This window comes from Oryctolagus cuniculus, chromosome 9, assembly GCF_964237555.1.
Source record: "Oryctolagus cuniculus chromosome 9, mOryCun1.1, whole genome shotgun sequence".
In the NCBI taxonomy this organism is placed as follows: Eukaryota; Metazoa; Chordata; class Mammalia; order Lagomorpha; family Leporidae; genus Oryctolagus; species Oryctolagus cuniculus.
This window is the reverse complement of record NC_091440.1, coordinates 113,143,331-113,168,608: the sequence shown is the minus strand read 5'-3', so window position 1 is coordinate 113,168,608 and position 25,278 is coordinate 113,143,331. Positions and strand designations below refer to the sequence as shown.

Genomic DNA, 25,278 nt, shown 5'->3' with positions numbered 1-25,278 from the left:
AGTGTTTCTATGTCATTCATTCTTATATAGTCATTCTAATAGGAGGCATACTTGCAAGTTATTATCCCCGTATTATGGCTATGATCAATATCTGTGGTCATCTATATTCTTAACTCATGTAAATATATCTGAAGATCAGATAGAAGTGATCCACAGACCTATGACTTAATGTTCTAAATATTAGAGGACTGGAAATGATCATATTGAAAACATTGTTGGCTGGTGCCGTGGCTCACTAGGCTAATCCTCCGCCTGTGGCGCTGGCACACCAAGTTCTAGTCCCAGTCAGGGTGCCGGATTCTGTCCCGGTTCCTCCTCTTCCAGTCCAGCTCTCTGTTGCGGCCCGGGAGTGCAGCGGAGGATGGCCCAGGTCCTTGGCCCAGGTCTCCCACATGGGAGACCAGGAGGAAGCACCTGGCTCCTGCCTTCAGATTGGCACAGTGCACCGGCCATAGTGGCCACTTGGGGGGTGAACCAATGGAAAAAGGAAGACCTTTCTCTCTGTCTCTCTCTCTCTCTCACTGTCTAACCCTGCCTGTCAAAAGAAAAAAAAAGAGGGCTGGCAAGACACCCTGGCAAAAAATTTTCTACATAAAGGACCTCTGTGGATGAGACCCCAGAGAAAAGAAGTGGCCACCAAAAAAGGATGTACTTTTCTCTGGAGGAAAGAGAGAACTACCACTTTGCTCATGGCCTTGTCGAGCTAGTAGACCCAAAAGGCTTTCATAGCAAAGGCAGTTCATGTCAATGGCCTTGGGTGATCACTTGGGTGTCAAACATAAAAGTGTTATTTGTGGGGCCAGCACTGTGGCTCACCTGGTTAATCCCATATGGGAGCCAGGTTCTAGTCCCAGTTGCTCCTCCTCCAGTCCAGCTCTCTGCTGTGGCCAGGGAGAGCAGTGGAGGATGGCCCAAGTGCTTGGGCCCCTGCACCCACATGGGAGACTAGGAGGGAGCACCTGGCTTCAGATTGGCATAGCTCCTGCCGTAGCAGCCATTTGAGGGGTGAACCAATGGAAGGAAGACCTTTCTCTCTGTCTCTCTCTCTCTTACTGTCTAACTCTATCTGTTAAATAAAAAAAAATTAAAAAAGAGTGTTATTTGTTAAATAAACAGCAAGAGTCACTGTGCATTAACTTCTCATGCAGGAAGTATCATGAGACTCAATAGTAAAACTTGTACTCAAGACTCACTTCCTTTTAGTGTATTAAATGGAGGATATTATTATGTCTCATAAGTTACAGTTATGTCTAAGAGCTCTAAAAAGATGTATCATTCTTGGATTCTTCTTTAAAAGTAGTTAAGTTTCTAAAAGGAAAGAAGGGGGAGGAAGGAAGGGAAAAGAGGAAGGGAGAAAAAGTGAAATCACCTTTTAGAAGCAGTAACATTGAATAGCCCCTGTCTAGATTGTTGAAGAACAGTTTTCTTAATTTTTTATATTTTCTTTTTTCTGTTCTTTTTCTCTTTCTAGGAGTAAACAGGAGAGGGAGGAGGAAGGGAGGTGAGTGAGTGGGTGGGAGGGCAGGTATGATGGGAAGAATTACCATGTTCCTAATGTTGTATTTATGAGATACATACAAATAATAATAATAATTAGATGGCTGAGTTCTAACAGATTTTGCTAAAAGGAAAAATATTTCTAAGTTTTTAGAATCAAGTCTAAAATAGCTAATTATAAGTCCTTGCAATCATTCTAGCAAAACTTGACAACACCATAATTTCCATATTACAAATCCCAAGAGTCCAACCACTTTGAGTGAAGCCTACAGTCACTACTGAGATGCTAATTAAAAAGTACAATTTAGTTAGGTAAAATTGTAGAGGAAATTACCCATGACAATGCAAAACAAATTGGCTATATCTCATCACTGTACTTATATGTAAATACTGTTATTGTACCAATGTATTTCAATACATAGTAATCTGTATTTTCTATTATATCTTAAGAGAAGACCACATAACTCAACATTTCATCAGACATTACAGGAAATCTATAATCCCTTGTTAATCTTCTTAATATTCAGAAACTATAGAAGCCAATTTTTTTCTTAGATAAAAATCTAAGAATTTTTAATAAGTCCAAATAAGAAGGTGTTTCTTATGGCAACAATTTTGGCATTTATTGTTGAAGTATCATATTTATATTTTGTGGTCTTTGTCAATCACACTCCTGCTATTAAGATTACATGTTAGCTCCCAGCACAATATCAAATAGGAATACAATAGAAAACAGTAGAATATCTATTTTGTGGACTTTCAATTTGACTTGAACTGGGAATTCTTGGTTTATCTTGGAGACAGAGTGAGGTATGAAAATCAACCCAATTCTAATGCAATCACTCCAGAGATAAAAACAAACTGAGTAAAAGGTGTTCTCTGAGTTTTCCAAAAATTTTTATTTGATACTAAAGAAAGAAGTTGATTAAACTTAAGAAAAATGATTCATTAATCAAGGAATTAGTAATGTTCTTGTTACAGTCTTCAGATGAAGTTCTCCTTATCATAAATTCATGGAATAGAGAAGCAAAACTCCTTTCTGCCATATAAACAATCATAGTCATAGGAATTTCTCCTCTTTGTTTGCTTTTGAGGATATAACAAATTGCTAATCAGTAAAAACAAAGGTAAATCCAGCAATCACAATGAATCCAAACTTCAGCACTTTACTTAACTCTGGAAATAGATCAGTGTACTTCAAGATAATGTAATATTTTTCCCAGTGAAGACACAGAGATGGGCAGATCTCCCCAGACCTCCCATCCACTACTTCACTCCCTAGATGATCACAATGGCCACTACTGGACCAGATGGAATTTAGAAGCTAGGAATCAGGTAGTCAATCTTGGTCTCCCACATGGGTCTCCAAGTACTTGAGCCATCACCTGCTGCTTGCCAGAATACATGTTAGGAGGAAGCTGGAGACAGGAGCCAGAACTAGACCTTGAACCCAGGCATTCTAATATGACACATAGATGTCTTAACCAGCACTTTAAGCCCTAAGCAAAATGCCAACCCCTACATGCACATTTTTATATTTTAGTCATTGCAAAATCTTGGTCATTCAGGTTTTTTTTAACTGTAGCCAGCACCGTCTTCCAGATGGGAAGGCTGTGGTACCAGTGTGTATCGGTGGGGGGTTTCGGTCATTCAGGTTTTGATGCATACATACTAACACGTTAGTGACTGCAATGTTAATTTAATTAATATGTTTACTTCACTATCCTTGTGGCATAGCGAAATATTCATAACCTAATATTTCAACTGAGTATTAAAATTATCATTAATGCCAATATAAAATCACCTGATGGAAGCATCTCCTGAAAAGCTATTCAATTTTAAAAAAGTCATTTAAAAATTTCTGTGAAATATTCATACATATTGAGAAGAATTTAAAAATATAATTTTAAGAAATAAAGAGAAATATAAAAGCTTTAAGTTCCTGAAGAAAAACAGTAATTTATCATCTGTGATTCACTTAGTAGAATGCATTTCTAGAAATGCCTTTTGCTGTCTGGAGCCAATCTAGGTACAGTGACATGTATGGTGAGAGAAAGAAGTTATTATTTCACAACTTATTTCCAATTTGATATTTTGAATTGTAGATCCAAAAATGCATATTTTTAGAGTTTAAAAAGTCACAAAAATTTGTTTTAGAATTTAAATTTTGGGGCCAGCACTGTGGAGTAGCAGGTAAAGCTGCTGCCTACAACATAGGCATTCCATATGGGTGCCCGTTCGAGTTCCAGCTCTTCCACTTCAAATCGAGCTCCCTGATAGTGTGCCTGGGAAAGCAGGAGAGGATGACCAAAGTGCTTGGTTCCTGCGTCCATGTGGGAGACCCAGAGAAGCTCCTGGCTCCTGAATTCAGGTCAGCCCAATTCCAGCCATTGTGGCCATTTGGATAGTGAATCAGCAGATGGAAGATTCTCACTCCCTGTCCTCCTCATCTCTCTCTGTCTCTCTCCCTCTCTCCCTTTCTCCCTCCCTCCCTCCCTCTTACTCTCTCTGTAACTCTGCCTTTCAAATAAATAAATAAATCTTTTTTAAAAAAAGAAATTAAATTGTATGCACAATGAATAAGATAGAGAATAAATGATCAGAAAAGCTAAGCTTTCACTTCATTATTACAGATGAGAACTCCTCAGACAAGGAGATACATTTATCACTTGCACAACCATCATTTGTCCTGAATATTTCACTCTATCCTAATAAAATAGCAAGAGAAAGGTTTGAGGAACCTTATCACGATGTCTAGTAGAGTTCATTTTTACTTCAGGTAATAAAACCTCTCTTCCTTTCACAAGACCAATATAGCATCTCCGGATAATTATTCTTTTTCTTACAAGAGAACAGTTTAACCCTGCATATTTAAATTTTTTAAATTTATTTTAATAAGAGAGAGAGAATGAATCTCCCATCTATTGGGTCACTCCAGATGCTGGGGCTGAATCAGGTCAAAATCAAGCACCTGAAACTCAATCCAGGTCCTTGAGTACGTAAGCAGTCACCACTAACCCCCAGGATATGCAGTAGCAAGAGGCTGGAATTGGGAGTGAACCCAGGGCTTGAACATGCAGCCATCTTAAACATTGTCTTAGCACACCAAATGCCTGATCCCTGCAACTTCTCCCATCCTGACTCTGCTGCCTCCCCAACCCCTGGCTCAGCACTATCTAAAAATCTCCCACCAGTTCATCTTGCTGCGCATTTTCTCCAGTCCCTGCGCATGTGTACTTGCATCCTGCACCTCCTTGTTTTGAGTGTGTTCCATAACTTCTGTTTGCTCTCCTTCAATCTACTTATTCATTCAACACTCACTCATTTGACAAATATTTATTGGACATCTCTGATGGCCCAGACATGTTTCCAGAGGTTGAAGATACAGCAATGAAGTAAATAAACAAAGCAAAATGGCCAAGGTTCTTGTTCTCATGAAACCAATAAGTCTGCCAATGGAGGAACTAAGTAGTGATAATAATTTTTCAAAAGTTGTGTAGCGAGTGATATATTCTCTGAAGAAAAGAAACTTGGGTAACAATGGTAAAATTTTAGAAGACAGAATGATTTTAGATTGGCTGTTCAGGAAAGACATGCTGAGGATATGCCTGTTGAGCAGATAGCATACCGAAACAGATCTGTATTTTAATAGTACTTCCTATGTATTACGTATTTTTCTTCCATTAGCATTCCCAATGGTTCATCCCTCATGAGATCCCCCGGGAAAGATAGAGAGCTTCTTTCCCCCAACTGGCTTTTGTGGCCATGAAGAGAAGACAAGGGTAACAGGCAGAAAACCAAGAGTGTTTAAACAGTTTTAAGGTGGTGTGATGGAGTCTGAAGCCCAGAGATCAAAATGATAAGCTTCTCACTTTCTTTATCAGCTGTCAGGTCTGTCAGCAAAGCAGTTATTCATAACATGCATGAGAGCAGGCACAGTCACCACATGGTGCTCTCTCAAAATCCAATGGAAATAAGGTAATGTGTGAAGGCCACAACTTAAAACACTTCATCCAAAACAAGCCAAACCTAACAACAACAAAATCAATAAAGCTATAGTCCTGTTGTCAGTAAGCTCACCACTTATGGCTAATTAGCAGTGATATTAGACATGATATCCAATATCAGCTTAAATTCTGAGTTAGATGATTTTTTAAAGAGTTTATGATACGAGGAAATGTTCTGAGTAAAATACACTGTTATTTTGTGTCATATGTTAAGATAGTCACATTGGAAAACAGTGTTAATGTATATCTTCCCTTGCACACTCTTAGTGGAAGTATAAATTTCATAATCATTGTGGAAGACAGCATGGACGTTTTTCAAGAAACTAAAAATAGAACTACCATACGATCCAGCAATCCTACTACAGGATATATATCCAAGAGAAGTTAAACCAATCTGTCAAAGAGGCATCTGTACTGTTATTTATTGTAGAACTATTCATAATAGCCAACCAAGTGTCCACTCACTGACCCACTGACGAAAGAATAAAGAAAATGTGTTAAAAATGCACAATGGGATATTACTCAGCCACAGAAAAAGGGATGAAATCTTGTCATTTGCAGCAACGTGAATGAAACTGAAAACATTATGTTAACTGAAATAATTTTAGTACAAAAAGACAAGTATTGCATGATCTCACTCAAATACGGAGTCTAAAAAATATGATCTCATAGAAGTTAAAAATATAATGATGATTATTAGTGGCTGGGGAGGGAAGGGGTTAGAAAAGGTGATTAATGGGTACTACATTATGCTTAGATAGAACTAAGCAATTTTGGGGCTCTGGTATACAGCAGGATAACTTAATGTGCTGTATATTTCTCTGTAAAAAAAAAAAAAACTAAACTAAAAGACAGGATTTTAAATGTTTTCACCATCAAGATATGTTAAATGTTTGAAGACCTATATTCACTCTGATCAGAGATGGCACAATCTATACATATATTGAAATACACATGGTACTTCATAAATATGTTAAGATGTTTAATTTAAAAATAATGTTTTTCTCACATTTAAAAGTTAAAGAAACTTTGGTATATACAATTAACAAAACTAGGGTTGATATATCCATAAAATAGAATCTTCACAAATTTTTCTTTCAAGAGTTTGCCAGCTGGTCAAGCCACTATGGAAATCAGTCTGGAGATTCCTCAGAAACCTGAAGATAACCCTACCGTTCGACCCAGCCATCCCACTCCTTGGAATTTACCCAAAGGAGTTTAAATTGATAAACAAAAAAGCGGTCTGCACCCTAATGTTTATTGCAGCACAATTCACAATAGCCAAGACCTGGAACCAACCTAAATGCCCATCAATGGTAGACTGGATAAAGAAATTATGGGATATGTATTCTTTAGAATACTATACCGCAGTAAGAAACAACGAAATCCAGTCATTTGCAACAAAATGGAGGAATCTGGAACACATCATGCTGAGTGAAGTAAGCCAGTCCCAAAGGGACAAATACCATATGTTCTCCCTGATCGGTGACAACTGACTCAACACCAAAAAGGAAACCTCCTGAAGTGAAATGGACACTATGAGAAATGGTGACTTGATCAGCATAGCCCTGACTGCTAATGGACAACTTAATACATTATCCCTCATAGTATTTTTTTTTGTCTGTTCTACTTAATATGACTGGTTTAATTCTGTAATTATCACACAGTTATCCTTAAGTGTTGAAAATTAACTGAAATGTGATCCCTGTTAAACATAAGAGTGGGAATAAGAGAGGGAAGAGATGTATAATTTGGGGCATGCTCGGGCTGACTTGCCCCAATTGGTAGAGTTGGAAACATACCAGGGGATTCCAATTCAATCCCATCAAGGTGGCATGTGCCAATGCCATCTCACTATTCCAAGTGATCAATTTCAGTTCACAATTGATCATAATGAAAGGACTAAGAGTCAAAGGGAGCACATAAACAAGTCTAGTATCTGCTAACACTAACCGATAGAATAAATAAAGGGGAGAGTGATCCAACATGGGAAGTGAGATACTCAGCAGACTCATAGAATGGCGGATGTCCTAAATAGCACTCTGGCCTCAGAATCAGCCCTAAAGGCACTCGGATCTGGCTGAAAAGCCCATGAGAGTATTTCAGGCATGGAAAGCCAAGACACTCTGGCAAAAAGATCTCTGTGAGTGAGATCCCAGTGGAAAGAACAGGTCTTCAAAGAGGGAGGTGCCTTTCTCTGAAGGGAGGAGAGAACCTCCACTTTGACTATGACCGTGTCTAAACAAGATAAGAGTCGGAGAACTCAAGGGGCTTCCATAGCCTTGGAAACTCATGACTGGTGCATAGGGAGATTACTGATGCCATAAACAGGAGTGTCAATTTGTAAAGTCAACAACAGGAGTCACTGTGCACTTACTCCTCATGTAGGATCTCTATCCTTAATGTGCTGTACACTAAGGCTTAATGCTATAACGAGTACTCAAACAGTATATTTCACTTTGTGTTTCTATGGGGGTGCAAACGATTGAAATCTTTACTTAATGTACACTAAACTGATCTTCTGTAAAAAAAAAAAAAAAAAAAAAAAAAGAAAAGAAATTATCAATTCCCAACTTGACTCTCACTGGGATTAAACATGACAATAGGTCTGATCTGATTTCATCATCATTTAAAAAAAATCATCTATTATTTTTCACTTTATGTTTCTGTGTGGGAGCAAACTGTTGAAATCCTTACTTAAGGTATACTAAGCTGATCTTCTGTATATTAAGATAATCGAAAATGAATCTTGATGTGAATGGAAGGGGAGAGGGAGTGGGAAAGGGGAGGGTTGTGGGTGGGAGGGACGGTATGGGGGGGGAAGCCATTGTAACCCATGAGTCGTACTTTGGAAATTTATATTCATTAAATAAAAGATAAAAAAAAAGAGTTTGCCAGCACATCATTCTTTAACAGTGAAGTTTGAGTTCAACAAATAGTATAAAACAACAAGCAAGCAAACTGTTCCTCAATAGTCAATACATGGCTTCTCAAAGTGTCAATTTCATGTCTACAGATTACCTTTTAGGTGCTCTATTAGTTATCACAGGTCAGGGAGAACATGTGGTATTTGTCCCTTTAAGACTGGCATATTTCACTAAGTATGACGTTTTCCAGATTCATTCATTTTGTTGTAGACTGGATATCATTTTTTACTGCAGTGTAGTATTCCATAGTGTACATATCCCATAATTTCTTTATCCAGTCTTCAGTTGATGGGCATTTGGATTGATTCCATGTCTTAGCTATTGTGAATTGAGCTGCAAGAAACATGGGGATGCAAAAACTCTTTAATATGCTGATTTCACTTCCCTTGGGTAAATTCCCAGGAGTGGGATGGCTGGGTCATAGGGTTTTCTGAGGTATCTCCATACTGTCTTTCATGATGGCTTTACCAGTTTGCATTCCCACCAACAGTGTATTGGAGTACCTTCTTTCCCACATCCTCACCAGTATTTGTGGTTTGCTGATTGCTGTATGAAGCCATTCTAACAAGAGTGAGGTGAAACCTCATTGTGGTTTTGATTTGCATTTCCCTGATTTCTAATAATCCTGTTGGCCATTTGGATTTCCTCTTTTGAAAAAATGTCTGCTTAAGTCCTTTGTCCATTTCTTCACTGGGTTGTTTTGTTGTTGCTGAGTTTCTTGATCTCTTTATATATTCTGGTTATTAATCCTTTATCAGTTGAACAGTTTGCAAATAATTTCTCCCATTCTGTCAGTTGCCTCTTCACTTTCCTGAGTGTTTCTTTTGCAATACAGAAGCGTCTCAATTTGATGCAATCTCACTTGTCAATTTTGGCTTTGATTGCTTGTGCCTCTGCGGTCTTATCCAAGAAGTCTTTGCCTATGCCATGTCTTGTAGGGTTTCCCCAATGTTCTCTAATAACTTTATGGTATCAGGTTGCAGATTTAATCCATTTTAAGTGGATTTTTGTGTAAGGTATAAGGTAGGTGTCTTGCTCCATACTTCTGCATGTGGAAATCCAGTTTTCCCAGCATCATTTTTTGAAGAGACTGTCCTTGCTCCATCTTAGTAAAAAATAAGGGTGGGAATAAGAGAGCGAGGAGGAAGAGGATTAGGAAGTATGGGTGGGAGTGTGGGCAGGGTGGGCAGAATCACCATTTTCCCGAAGTTGTAATTATGAAGTGTATGAAATTTGTAACGGTAAAGCTTTATTTACAGTTCTGCATACATTCCTATGGACTTACTTCTAAGAGCATAGTTTAAAACCTTGCCATGGGACCCCAAATGCCCTTAAGCTAAGTGGTAAAAATGCCATCTTAAGCATTAAAGTGATCATAGGATTAAGGATCTGGTAATAATAATAGGTAGAATTAAAAAGGAGTGAAGGTTCCAACATGGGAAGCAGTCCACACAGCAGACTCATAGAATTACAATAGCTTTAAATAGCACTCTGACCTCATAATCAACCCTTAAGGCATTCTGGTCTGGCTGAAAAGCCCATGAGAGCATTTCAGGCATGAAAAACCAAAATACTGTGACAAAAAAAAAAGTGCTACATGAGGGACCTCGGTGGGTGAGACCCTGGTGGAAAGAAGTGGTCATCAAAGAAGGAGGTACTTTTCTCTGAAGGGAGGAAAGAACTTCTACTTTGCTTATTGCCTTGTCTAAATTCTGACAGAGTTTCTGGATTCACAAGGCTTACATAGCCTAGGCAGCTCATGTCAAGAGCCTTGGGTGATCACTGACATCATACATAAGAGTGTTAATTGTTCAATTAACAAAAGGAGACACCTTGCACTAACTCCCATGCAGGACCTCTGTCCTCAAAGAGTTTTATTATAATCATACATATCTAAGCACTTGCAAAAGATGTATCATTCTTGAGTGCTTCATTAAAGTTAATTAAGTTTCTAAAAAAAAAAAAGAAGTGAAATTAACTTCAAGATGCAATGACTTTTTTTTTTTTTTTGACAGGCAGAGTGGACAGTGAGAGAGAGAGACAGAGAGAAAGGTCTTCCTTCTGTTGGTTCACCCCCCAAATGGCTGGTATGGCCGGTGCGCTGCGCTGATTCAAAGCCAGGAGCCAGGTGCTTCCTCCTGGTCTCCCATGTGGGTGCAGGGCCCAAGCACTTGGGCCATCCTCCACTGCCTTCCCAGGCCACAGCAGAGAGCTGGACTGGAAGAGGAGAAATTGGGACAGAACTGGTGCCCCAACCAGGACTGTAACCCGGTGTGCCGGCACTGCAGGCAGAAGATTAGCCTAGTGAGCCACGGCGCCGGCCCTTGTCTCCACTATTGAGGAATAGTTTTGTTTTGTTTTTGATTTTATGGTTTTTTCTTCTGTGCAAATTGTTGAACTCTTTACTTAGTAGAGTTGGTCTTCAGTGTATAAAGTTAATCGAAAATGGATCTTAGTGGAGAATGGAACTGGGAATGCGAGAGGGAGGAAGTGGAGGTGTGGGAAGAAGGGTATGGCAGGAAGAATCAATATACTCCTAAAGTTGTACTTATGGAATATATGAAATTTGTATTTCTTAAATAAAAGGTTTCTTCAGGGGAAAAATAAATTTAAAAAATAGCTAAAAATAAATAAAGTTGGAATGGTTGATCTCCAAGCAACTTCTCCTGATTCTGAAATTTAACTTGTAGTTTATCTTCTTGCTGTATTTTTCTTATTGTCAAGCATGCATTTTTTTTGCTTTTTCAAAATAGAAAATAAGCATCTAGTGTATGAGCATAAATGCTATTTATTGGAATAATTCACTATTCCCATGAATCTTATAGGAAAAAGATACTATAATCAATTAAGTTCAGGAAATACACATCACTTCCCCTCTGGAGGACATAATGCATATAACATATGAAAGGTTCTGAGTAACCCTAGCACACACACACACACACACTAACTAATAAATAAATACCAGTGAAAACAAAATTAAACTGATAATATCCCTACTTTTTTTTTTTTTTTTTTGACAGGCAGAGTGGACAATGAGAGAGAGAGAGAGAAAGGTCGTCCTTTTGCCGTTGGTTCACCCTCCAAAGGCCGCTGTGGCCGGCGCACCACGCTGATCCGAAGCCAGGAGCCAGGTGCTTCTCCTGGTCTCCCGTGGGGTGCAGGGCTCAAGCACTTAGGCCATCCTCCACTGCCTTCCCGGGCCACAGCAGAGAGCTGGCCTGGAAGGGGGGCAACCGGGACAGAATCCGGCGCGCCGACCAGGACTAGAACCCGGTGTGCCGGCGCCGCAAGGTGGAGGATTAGCTTACTGAGCCGCTACGTCGGCCCCTACTTGTTTTTAATACCATCTGTTGACATTACAACTCTAATGTTCCATGGAGCACATTTTGGGAAATGCTGCTCTAGATACACTTTTAATATTCTGTTCTCTACTCTTGTCTAGTTTTACTGCACTATTTATTGCCTTCTCTTTATTTTTGTACCTAACATTTATTGCATGTTTACTGTATGCTGGGCAGTGAACTATTTATGTTCCTATGAGATAAAGACAACAGATTACCAAAAGGGAGCCCAGAGAAGTGAAACAATTTTCCCACCATTCTACTGCTGATAAGTGTTTGAGCTGAGAGAGCTGAGATTGGAATCAGGTCTCACTGATATCCACACTCTTAACAAGTAAGCAGCCACTTCTTTACTCTTCAGCTCCAGAGACAAGTAGCTTGTCTGTTTTACAATTCAAGTAGTTTCCAGAGGCCAGCACCGTGGCACAGTAGGTTAATCCTCCACCTGCGGCGCTGCCATTCCATATGGATGCCGGTTCTAGTCCTGGCTGCCCCTCTTCCATTCCAGCTCTCTGCTATGGCCTGGCAAAGCAGTAGAAAATGGCCCAAGTCCTTGGGCCCCTGCACCCACGTGGGAGACTGGGAAGAAGCACCTGGCTCCTGGCTTCAAGTCAGCGCTGCTCCGGCCATTGCAGCCATTTGGGGAATGAACCAACGGAAGGAAGACCTCTCTCTCTCTCTCTCTCTCTCTCTCTCTCTCTGCCTCTCACTGTTTGTATCTCTACTTCTCAAATAAATGAATAAAATCTTTAAAAAAAAAAAACAATTCAAATAGTTTCCAGACCTTAGCTAAATGGACCTTTCTGTTGCATTTGATGCTATTGTCAAATTCCTCCACTTTTCAAAATTTCCCAGACCTTGGATTTCCTGGATTCTTCTTTCATCTATGCCTCCCTGGCTGTGCCTTTTTTCATCTGCTTAGGTTCCTTGTTTGCCTGCCAATAAATGTTGGTGCTCCTCAAGATGTCTCCCTGGCTCACTGCTCTTTTCCAGCCTCTTCTTCTACTAGGATTTCTCTTCACATCTCCAGGCGTGCCACCTCTTCTGCTCAAAGGTGCACCACTCACCCCGTCATGCCCAATGTCCATCGGGGTCTCAACAGGACACTTAGATGGGAAATACCAGAGCATTTAATGAAGGAATTACTAGCAAAGGTGTGGAGCAGGAACAGCAGTATTAAGCGGTGATGAGAAGTTATCCAGAGGATTGGCAGTACTGAGAGGTAACTGCCACCATGGGACAAAAGAAAAGGACTTTTTTTTTTGGAATGGGATCACAATGTCAGTCTTGCCAAATGAGCTATAGAATTGCAAGAGGTAATGAAGCCACTACCTAACAAGAGCTGGCCAGGATGGAGACTGGGAGAGTAAATGCTTTGCTTTCTCTCTCCTTCTCCTAGCAATTTTCTGCTAGTGCCTCCTATTGGCCAAATCCACTAGAGAGCAAAAGGGCTTGAAGAAACTGTACAGAGAAGGAAGCTTCCTAGGAACAGGCTGGAGAAGGGAGTAAGCTGATCTTGAGGGGAACAGTGACTACCCAGCACACACACTTTCATAAGAACCATTTTCTCCCAGGCAAAGAAGTCAAATTTCCAGGTGGAAATTACCCTAGACTCCCCCTCTCTCCCCAATTTCCCATATCTAATCAGTCTTGTCAATTTAGTTATTTTCCAACATTGCCTCTCTTCTTTTAGCTCCTTTAACCATCACCCTTGTGTCAACATTTGCCATATCTTAATTGGGTCACACAATAACCTAACAGTGTAACTGCTTCCACACCTGTTCCACCTTTGGGATAGCTTGTCTTGCAAATAAAGAGCTCTGCCTAAAATGCAAATTCTAGCCCACTGATGCCTTGATCAAACCCTTCAAGGATCCTAGAGAATTAAGGTCCTACTTTCTGCCACAGCACATAGAAATCTCCCTGATTTGGCTCTTACTACTTCATTTCCTTTCCCAAACATTTGCATTTTCCTAAATACTGCCATGATTTTGCATCTTTGGACCTTTGCTCATGCAGTTTTCTCTGCCTATATTCTATATATTTTTTTTGACAGGCAGAGTGGACAGTGAGAGAGAGAGAGAAAGGTCTTCCTTTTTGCAGTTGGTTTACCCTCCAATGGCCGCCGCGGCTGGCACATCGCGCTGATCCAAAGGCAGGAGCCAGGTACTTATCCTGGTCTCCCATGGGGTGCAGGGCCCAAGCACCTGGGCCATCCTCCACTGCACTCCCGGGCCACAGCAGAGAGCTGGCCTGGAAGAGGGGCAACCGGAAAAGAATCCGGCACCCCGACCGGGACTAGAACCCGATGTGCTGGCGCCGCTAGGTGGGGGATTAGCCTATTGAGCCGCAGCGCCAGCCAATAAAATAAATCTTTAAAAAAAGTCTCAGCAATCTGGCAATCACTTAAATGGGATAACAAAAAAGTTTCATATATTCATACATCACCATTAAATTATATAATACCAATTTTTGGATCTTTACAATAGAGAAAATTGTTATTTTTTAATTTGCCAGTAAATGTACAGAAATTATCAGTTTAAAAACAAGATCATTTGATTTGAATTTACTTAAGATAGGAACAGTTTTGTTAGAAAAATGTACTGCAGAACATTTCTATTTAGGTAGAGCATAAAAAGATATATGAAGAGCATTTGATAAGGATACATATTTATTACATATCTATAGAAGGAAAGCATATTTTCATCAAACTTTCACTATTTGATTCTTTAATTTTCTCTATGTTCTTAAAGAAATTATATACTTACATTATAAAATATTATATATTATAAAATTTATATATAATTTATATAATTAAATTTATATAATTCTCAAGCTTAAAGTCCTACTTTCAATTCTGGTTCTCTGTTTCTGAAAAGAATTTCCAAATATATATCATTGTTCTCAATTTCCTGACAAAAAGGAATGGGAAAATATTTTATCATGAAACCCCTACAACCTTGTTTCAAATATTCTCTGTTTGGTGGTTTTAAAATGTAGAAGGAGCTGGCCTTTAAGCAACTAGAATGCTTAAGGAAAGAAGAAATCTTTCACTGGAGAATTCGATTCTGAAAGAGTTGAGGATGATTTTTTGACATAAGGATAAGAAATATTTCTACTGATAAAAATAAATTGAAAGAACTATGAACGGAACGGGGAGGGATCTAAGCACAGGTGCTCTGGAGATCTAGTACAGCTTGAGAAAAGGAAACAGCATCAGGGATAACAAATGATTACTGATTTCAGGAGAAATGTGTAAGCAGGTATTCACTCTTCTTCTTAACAGCTGATGGAAACCATATGGAACCTGAGAGAGTCCACAACAGCAGGAGAGAAAAGGACAGGAGTCTGTGCTCTGTCTTCAGTCTCATCCCACTCCATTCACTCTTGCTGACTCTACTTGTTCCACATTAACCTCGTTTTCATTTCTTAATCAATGATAATAGTGCACAAAGAAGTTTCTCACATGTTTATTTCAGCAGATGAGCTGTTATCAAATGGGTCTCTGAGACCAGTGAAGAAGAATTCTTTAACTCACTGAGTTATGATCCTGGATTAAACACTACCATGAATATAGCCAAAATGGGGTGTAAAAAAGGCTTCAGCTCTTAAGGATAATGTCTGTCAAATAAGTAAAAGAATTTCTATTACTTCTAATGTAGAAACTTTGGTCAGTTCTCATTCGTAGCAACCATAGGAGAGTGGTGATGTGGAAGAGAAAGCAGAAATACCACCTGTGTGTCTAGTTTTTGCCTTAAGTTTAAGCTCATATATACAGGTAAGGGAACTGTTTTCCCTACTATGTCAATTGTTACTTTTTAATTGATAGCATTAAATAGCAGATGAGGCAACTGGTGAAAAAATTAGCAACTGAGAGTACTACATTTTGAGTGAAAATGACATATTGGTGTTTTGACTTGTTTTAACCAGACCTTTTAATTTTTAATTTTTATTATAATTTTTATTAACATGTAATACTTGTACATTTTATGGGGCACAGTGCAATTTTTCAACATGTGTAAACAGCATAAATGGATCAAATCAGGCAATTAGCACTTCATTTCCTTATCTTTTCATTATGTTTGGAGCCTGCCAGCTCCTCTCTTCCAATAATATCTTAATATGAGAGTGACTGGCAAAATTTTATTATGTTTTGTGAGTGCACTGTAATTATGATTATTTAATCAAGTGATAATTTTCTCATGTTTTCCTTAAAGATGTGCTCACAAGTTAATATTTCAATATTTCATAATTCTCAGAAACTATATGATGCTGAAAATTTGAATCATATTTATCAAGTGTCTGCAATATACCTAACACTAAATACCAGGCATAGTGGTAGACAATAAAAATACAACAGGCATTCTTTTAAAAAACTTTGCAGCATATTCAGAGTAATTAGATGGAAGCATTGGTGCTTTACAGTGAAGCTCATCATCGCATTGGGCTACGCTTCTGAAAATCAGCACAGTCACTCTGTACCTGAAGGCATTAAATTAGGGAGAAAAAGATGAGTATGTTTCAGGGGTCATCGCTGTTAAGTCTTCTATTGTACTAAACTGCTATCAATCACAGTGTTTATACAGGTGCACCAACTGTATCAAACACCAAAGTCCATTTAAAAATCATCAAGACTCAAATTAGAGTCATGTTTACAAAACTCAGGAGTCAATCTGACTATAAGTTTAAATGGTCTCAATTTGGACGCTTAGACATTAGAAACAGGGCTTCATTTTAAAATGAAGTATAACTCATATTATTTTTAATCACCTAAGTATATATGTGTGCATTTTCTTATTGCCAAAGTGAGACAGGGGAATAGCTCTTTCATACAACCGCAGTTTTTCATATAACAAGGAGGAAAAGCAAACATATGCTCACAGTGGGGAGGATTATCACTCAATCACCTGTGGAAACACAGCCCCGCGAGCCTCTCCAACTTGTGAAAAGGGCTCTCTAAAAGGTTGGCAATGTCATTTATCAAAGGAATCAACTGACAGAGGAGTTAAGGGCAGCAAACTTCATTGTGTAGGATGGTCTAGGCTCCTCCAGAAAAATGAAAAGAATACAGTTCATCTGTCAAAACTGCATTATATATGTATGAAACCTCAATAAAGAAACTGAAACTCCTAGGAGACAGAAATAGAGATACAGATGGGGATCCACAGAAAAGTACAATAGTCTGTAGAAAGTGGATATTTCTTATGAATAAGAGTAATATGGCTATGGCATAACATTCATGCTTTATACAACTAAATATAAGCCTCTTTTGAAAAATATACAGTTACCTTCATATTTATTGTGCTTTGATGATATCTGAGATAAAGGCAGAAATGGAAGGAAGGTGAAAAAAGGTTAAGAAAAGAAGGGTACACACCAAATCTGTGTGTTTAGGGGAACATTCCAGTTGACTACTAATGACAATATTTCAGGAAAGGAAGACTTCAAATTGCTGTGTCACCTCCTAAAATTTGCATTTTAATTGACAAAAGCTCTGATATCAAGTGAACTAATACAGAAGGCCATTTTAAGGGAGAGGTTAGTACAAAGTGGAAAAAGATGCTCTGTTTTCACTGGAAATTTTGGGACAATGCCCAAGAAGGAGTCACGTCAGATAAACACTTGAAATAATAGATAGAAGATTTTGAGATTAGCAGGCTCCCATTCAATACCAGAATCATATTTTTGTTTCTGCTTTCTAAATACACCAATATTGGTATTAGATTTACATTTTCATAACAAACTATGTGTTTATACAACATCACTTATGCAGATATTATCACAATGTACAATAGATTATTTAGACACTCTGACATGTTTGATTAAATGTGTTCATCACTAAACCAGGAGTGCACAAACATTTCCATGACCAGTTGCATTTAATGAAATTTGCTATAGCCATTCATACAGACTCAAACTTTTCCCATATCCCACCATTTGTATCCAGTTACTTGTTCATGAGTTGTGTAAAATGTAAAACTATAAATCCTGCCTCATAGTTAAATTTCTCTGACTTATAATTCTTAGAGATTTTCACTTTTATATGGAGGATACTCACAGAGGACAACAAAAATGTATTGGCCATAGGGAAAACTAAGTTTTTTGGGGGGGAAGAGAAAGGGATTATTTAATCCTGACTCATCACACATGGAGTTTTTTAGATTTTTATCATTGAGATCCTGTTGGAAATTTGGTATTTAATAATTGAATTTTGTTTTTAGATTCCTGTAACTGCCTGCATAGTCATATATATTTTCCTGGCACTTAATTAGGACCTTAAATTCAAAGGCATTTTCAAATTATAATAGATTATACCATGTGCCCAATGCACCATATAATATCCTATCACCTAAATGTAAGACATCAGACCACTGTCCCAACACACTACTTTGAACATCTCTTGTCAACTGCAACAAAATAGGATTAAATGAAATAACATGTGAAATCCCTGGAAAGCTGGCCCATAGTAGAGTCATATACACACACATGAGATTATATAGTTACAGATACAGATATAGAAATAGATATATAGATATATTCTCTTCCTTCTTCTTGCATATTTTTATTCAGGTGATACAAATATTGCATTTACATAAAATGAAAATTAATGATGTTCCTTACAAAATTGCTTTAAGTGGCAAGCTTTGTCAATGTAAATACTAAGTGATGCAATTACCATAATTGTCATTTACAGACAAATGTTCAGGAATATACCTAGTGCGTGAAACAGGGTGAACTATTATTGCCACTACACCACCACTAACTACATTTTCTCAACCCTATAGTGAATTTTGAGTCAACATTATGCCACATTTTAATTACAGAAAACTACTTCCATGATCAAACTAATCATTCTCTCACTTTTGGAATTCGCATCCGTTATGAAGAATTCAAGTCAAAGCCTAAAGTTGTGTCAGTGGTTAGGTTCAAGGCAGATGTCATATATGTAAGTACTAGATACGCAGTAGAATATGCAGTGAATTCATTTCACACTTAGGTCCATAAGAAGCATTGCATAGATACATTCAGCTGTGACAAAATTTGAAAACCAGAGCAAGAATAGTGGAGAACTCAATAGGCCTTACACATTGTGGTGTGCAGTAAAAACAACTCCCTGCAGTGAAAATACATGGCTAAGCTCATTACTTAACAGATTTTAAAATAAAACAACCATTAAAATCTTAAGAAAATGTAAAGGATACTAAGTCAAATTTAGAACTTTACTTATGAACTCTGTTCCTGTTTCTCCCTGATATTATTTCTTTCCATTTTCTATTAAGATAAATGAAAATGTGGATTACTTAAAATTAATGCTGTTCTTAAGCCACTGGTGCTGTTCCACTGTATCCTTGGTCAAACATTCATCATGGATGCTACGTAAGCAAGAGGTGATTCTTTGCTAAGGAAACGTTTGCACCCGTAGCGTTTCACCCATTCTAGTGTAGGTATCAGTGTGGTGCTGAAAGGATAGCTCCCCGTCACCTGTCGACGTTCCCCGGTTTTATTTGCGGAGAAGAGAAAAGATGGACTGAGGAGACCTAAAGTAGATCCACTGAGGACCCAAGGGATAGAGGATCACTTCAAAACTCCACGCCACCTTGCAAAACATCTAGCTAAAAGTCTTCAAGAAACTCATGGCCGCCAAACTAGGAATTTCAAAAAGCAAATGTCATTTGTCTCAAAGTAAAACCCCAAGGAAGCGCATTCCAAAGAAGATGGGGAAAAGTGAATTCTATATTTCTCCACCACTACAGTTATAGGTAGCATCCTCTGTAAATATAGTGAAGAAAGTCCAGAGACTTTTTAAAAGGAATTCTCAGGGTGGAGATGAGACTTGTGGAGAGGAGTCCACTCCAGGCTCCACCTGACACTCCAACTCGTTACAGAAAATCCTGCCCTCCACCCACCCCCGCGGTCCGACAGTGGCTGGGGGCTCAGCGCCCGAGTGTGAATCCAGCGTTAGGTAAATTAAGACAAAGCAGCAGCACACTTCGGTGGGGGAGGGCGGGAGGTTAACTGGCAGCGGTGGGTCGCAGTAGGGGACACAAGGGAAAGTGACCTCATTTTGCTAGAAAAAGCTCTACCCACCAAGCCCACCTTTGATGAGGGTTTCAGCTTAGGCGAAAAAAGCCAGAGGGAGCAAACTTCCCTTGTTCTTCTACCCAACCCTTCCCTCCAGATCCCTGGAACCCTCACACCGAGGGACAACAAAGCGCGCGCCCAGCTGCGCGGCCATCGCGCCCCGGGCGCGTCGCTCCCGCACGGCAGAGTCTGGGCGCCCGAGCGCGGCTGAGACCGGACACGAGGCTGGGGGTTGGGGCGCTCCCCTACCTTGAGCAGCACAAAGAGCCAGAGCAGAGGCAGCAGGCGGCGGCGGCCGCGCGCCCTGGTGGGCAGGTGCCCCATCGCAGAGCGAACGGGAACCCGGGAGTGGGGCACCGCGGGACTGGCGGGCTTCCCAGGCGGCCGCTCACAAAGGCGAACTGGGGCTGCAGCCTCAGACGGTGGGCGCCGAAGCTGCTCCCGGCGGTCGCATGCTGCCTTTTCAGTCCCCCTGCGCCGTCTCCCTGTCCTCCTCCGCGCCCGGGGTCCTCCAGCAACGCGCGGGGCGCCGCTGCGCTTTAATGGCTAAGCTTGGAGAGAGGGTGGGGATTGGAGTGGGCGAGGCTCTGCCGCCGCCGCCACCGCGGCTGCCGGAGGAGGCGCGGGGTCCGCGCGCAGGAGAGGCGGGGGCTCTGTGTGCCTCGCGCCGCGGCCCGCCGGCTGCAGGGATGCTTCCCCGCGGGGCCGGGGGCTTGGGGAGTGCCGGCTGCCTGGCGAGCCTCCCACAAGGGTCTGCCCGCCGCCCTGGAAGGCTGGGCAGCCCCCTCCAGGCTTCTCCTCAGCCCTTCCCACAGGCTCTGGGCTCCGGAGTTGAGCGGGTGGCCTTGACTCCTCTGGAGTATCCTGGGGTCCAGATTTCAGTTCCCTACCGATTTTCCTGTGTCTACTCTCAGCTGTAGTTATTATAAAGGACCGGTGACGTTGGGATGACTATGACTGTTGAGATGGAGTGTGCGGTGTGTGTGTGTGTGTGTGTGTGTGTGTGAATGCACGTGCAAGAGTGTGTGAGTGTGTGGGAGCATGAGAGTGAGAATATATGAGCGTACGTGAGTGTGAGAATGTGTGTGTGAACATGTGTATGAGTATGTGAGTGTGAATGCGTTTGTGTGAATGCCAGTGTGCGTGTGTGTGTGTGTGTGTGATGGGGAGTGTTTCCCCCACTGCCCTCCTCTCTTCCACCCCTTCCATTCTCTTCATCCTGTTTAAACACTCACTTTCTACGTCCCATAGTCAGCTAGAAAGAAACAGCACAATTATGTATGTTTTCTATTTGAAATTAGGAGTTCTCCTATGTTGCAAAGACTATCTTTGATACGAGTTTGTCAGATTACCTGAAAAGGAATATAGAACCGGAAAACCACGTTTGACATATATTTGTAAGATATACATTTTTAACAATTCTGAATTATCTGTGAATAATTAACCTGAGACTTTGTAGAGCCACAGCAATGAGTTCCAAGCTGTGTGTCTCCAGTATACTTATCTGTCCCTTTTGTTGAATGTGTGTGTGTGTGTTTTTTTTTTTCAAAGATAAGTCTGTCAAAATAAACTATGGGTACACTGTTCAGGTATAAATCATTTCTTATTACCATGTAAATTATCCTTGCTGTGTCCTGCTGGTAATGGAACTTCTGATTTATCCTTGAGACATGCGTGGGCACCAGAAGACAGGAAAGGTCACCTTGGTCATGAATGCAGGCGTTCAGGCACCAGTTTGTCCCAGTCTCACAGACTCAGGGCTGGATCGAATGTTTAGCATTTAAGACACCTACCTCTCATAAAAGAGTATCTGGGTTCAATTCCCAGCTCTGGCTCCTGGCTCCAGCTTCCTGTTAATGTAGACCCAAGGGGAGAAGCAGTGATGGCTCAAGTAATTGGATTCCTGTCACCCATCCGGGAGAGTTGGATTGAGTTCCTGCCAGCCGTTGGGGGCATTTAGGGAGTGAATCAGTGGATGCCAGTGGAAGGGAGTGTGCTGTCTCAGTCTCTCTCACTGCCTTTCAAATAAATGAATTTTAAAAGCATTTTTTTATTAAAAAAAAAAACATGGCTTTGTTTACTCAGCCTTTTGCTAGATGAGCAATGACCAAACACTAATCATCTGAGAAAGCTTTAGATTGAGTATGTGTACTAAATATTCATATTTATAAAATAGAAAATGATAGTCTGAATTTATATGAGAGTATTATCTTTGGTGTCATCGCTTAGCAACTTCTTCTCTTTGCATTTTCTTTCTCCTTGCACACGCTTCAGTGCCCTCTGTCCACCCTTTATTGGTCTGTTTCTTCTCTTTGCCTTGGAAAATATTAGCTGCTTCTCCTTCCTTCTGGGACAAATTCATGGAATACCTGGAAACTGTAACCTTGGAAGTGCATGTGTAGACACTTGAGTTTGATATATTTTCCTTTGGTTTTGAAATTTCTAAAAATAGTATTTTATTCCAGCACACCTCCAAAAGTGGCTAAAATGATCTAATATATAGAACTAAAGATATGTTGAGGCTAGCAGCAAAGTCACCCTCACAGGATGCCACAATTCCTCTTATGAATAGTGATTAGTTTTAAAGGATGTATGCCTGTGTTGTGAATTATGGATCTGAAAGTTCATGGAATATGAAGTTTTTTTTTTTTTTTTTTTTTTACAGGCAGAGTGGACAGTGAGAGAGAGACAGAGAGAGAAAGGTCTTCCTTTGCCGTTGGTTCACCCTCCAATGGCCGCCGCTGCAGCCGGCGCACCGCGCTGATCCGATGGCAGGAGCCAGGATCCAGGTGCTTTTCCTGGTCTCCCATGGGGTGCAGGGCCCAAGCACCTGGGCCATCCTCCACTGCACTCCCTGGCCATAGCAGAGAGCTGGCCTGGAAGAGGGGCAACCGGGACAGAATCCGGCGCCCCGACCGGGACTAGAACCCGGTGTGCCGGCGCCGCAAGGTGGAGGATTAGCCTATTGAGCCACGGCGCCGGCTGGAATATGAAGTTTAAAAGATTAGTTTTGCAGGCAGGTGTTTGGTGTAGTAATTAAGATGCCACCTGGGACATGTCCATCCCGCATCAGAGTCCCTGGGTTTGAGTCCCAGTTCCCTCTCAATTTCAGCTTCTTGATAATGTGCATTCTTGGAGGTAGCAGATGATTGTTCAAATAGTTGGACCTCTTGCTTTCACGTGGGAGACACAGAACAAGTTCTCTTCTCATTGCTTCAACCTGGCCCAGCCCAGCTGTTTCAGGCATATGGTAAATGAACTAATAAATGGGAATTGACTCTCTCTCTCTCTCTGTCTCTCTCTTCCTATCTGTCTGGCTTTCAAAATAAATAAATAATCACAAAAAAGATGTTTGCTTTTGTGCAAAAAGTTTGAAATTCATGCATAGTTTTTGATAGTACACATTTTTCATGACCTTTTTGATGATTCTTCATCTGAGGATATTCATGTATGTATCTGTAGATGTGTGCATATATGTATGTATGTGCATGGATGAAGGCTTGCCTGATGTATGTAGGAAATTAAAAAACTAATTCAGGCCATATTTCAATCTTGTAAATGCAAAATAAACCTTCACAATGATACATATCTTATGATAATCATATTTTGCTACGTGTTTTCACCTACATTACAATTTGCTTAGCTCTCACTTTGGGAGAACAGTACCCATAAAGATTAACCAATAAAGCATTTGTAATTAGCATTACTAATATTTGATTCGTAAATTGTGATTACATGCCCTCAAGACTGAAGGTATTATTTCATAATCACAGAAAATTTCCTCTCCAGAGAGTATTTTGCATAGCTATTGCTGGATAAAATAGGTTCATTTTTTTGCACTTAAGACATTAACAGTCTTGTGAATTTCCTTAGAAGGAGCTCCCTTGAAGAATATGAATACTGTGTCACTAGTAGTGAGAGTTCTCAATTTGTGCACTGTGTTGTATGTTTCCTTGAGCTATTGATTGGTTTTCCAATGCAGTACTTACAAAGTATGTCTTATGCTATTTTCAGGACTCCAAATCAACAAAAATGGCCAAAGGCAACATATAGTGTGAATAATAATTTGTTTCACCAATTGTGTCCACATGTTTGTTCTATTCTTTTTCACAGCCACACTGTTAGGTAGAGAAATCTGAGATCATTATCACCAACTACTTCCCCTCAGTGTTACTTTTCCTGGAGAAAAGATAAACACACACAAAACAGAATCTCTTACACGCCAGAGACAGACATTTAAAAATGAGTTCCCATAAATCAAAATGAAGCTCTCTAACTTTCTTTGAAAACAATAATTTGGTGATCGCTGATCAAGAAACTGTGAGGTCTTTTTAAGAATTTGTAAGAGACCTAGATTTTATCAGGAAATGCGATCATTTCCTAAATATGTAAAAATGTATCAGCGCTATGGGGTTCACATCTATCTCCTCTTAGAAAAGGGAGCAAGAGCAGCCACAGAGAAGTAGCTGGAATCCCTAGGAGAGGTTTAATGAGGAGTCAAATGGAACTCCTACAGTGCCCTTGCCAATGAAGCATAATTCTATGCCCTAGGGACCAACTCTAATGTAGTTCAGTGTGTTTAGTCCTAGATTCTACCGCTGGAACAGCCTATAAGATTGTCAGCAGTTTCACCATTAGACAGTGGTATATGTGGGGGCTTTCAGTGACAAATGATTTCCTTTATATGGAATGCAGAAAACTATCTCAAGCCATTGATCTCTAGACTGTATTGTGCTTGAGAAGTGCAGTAATAGCCATTTGGTTTGTCACCATTTTGTCCATCATATTACCACTTTTATAGCATAAGAACTGTAGAATATGTGTAATATGTACTTAAGGCAACACTAGGCAGCATTTTCATTTTCAGTTTATTTGAGTATTTGTTTTACCTTTTTTCTTTTGATGAATATTAATTTCTTTTTTTCCTAAAGATTTATTTATTTATTTGAAAGTCAGAGAGAGAGAGAGAGAGAGAAGTCTTCCATCTGATAGTTCACTCCCCAATTGGCCGCAATGGGTAGAGCTGCGCTGATCTGAAACCAGGAGCCAGGGCCTTCTACCAGGTCTCCCACGTCGGTGCAGGAGCCCAGGACTTGGGCCATCTTCTACTACTTTTCCAGGCCATAGCAGAGAGCTGGATCAGAAGTAGAGCAGCCAGGTGCCCATATGGGATGCCATCGCTTCAGGCCAGGGCGTTAACCCACTGCACTACAGAAACAGCCCTGTGTAATGTGTTCTTTTTAAAAAATCTTATTTTATTTTATTTTATTTTTATTTTTTTGACAGGCAGAGTGGACAGTGAGAGAGAGAGAGACAGAGAGAAAGGTCTTTCTTCCCTTGCCGTTGGTTCACCCTCCAATGGCCGCTGAGGCCGGCACGCTGCTGCCGGCACACCGCGCTGATCTGAAGGCAGGAGCCAGGTGC

General features: G+C 40.2%; 1 protein-coding gene across 2 annotated transcripts in view; it reads right to left on the bottom strand.

The window, feature by feature from the left end:
* The window catches only part of PTPRO (protein tyrosine phosphatase receptor type O), a 266,448-nt gene extending 245,704 nt beyond the window's left edge, over positions 1 to 20,744 (bottom strand). Inside the window, exon 1 of one of the 2 annotated variants that reach the window (XM_008259342.4) lies at positions 20,104 to 20,744. In XM_008259342.4, coding sequence (XP_008257564.1) covers positions 20,104 to 20,178 — 75 coding nt within the window. In that variant the 5' untranslated portion in view covers positions 20,179 to 20,744. 2 annotated transcript variants of the gene reach the window in all.
* Positions 20,745 to 25,278: the final 4,534 nt, after the last annotated feature.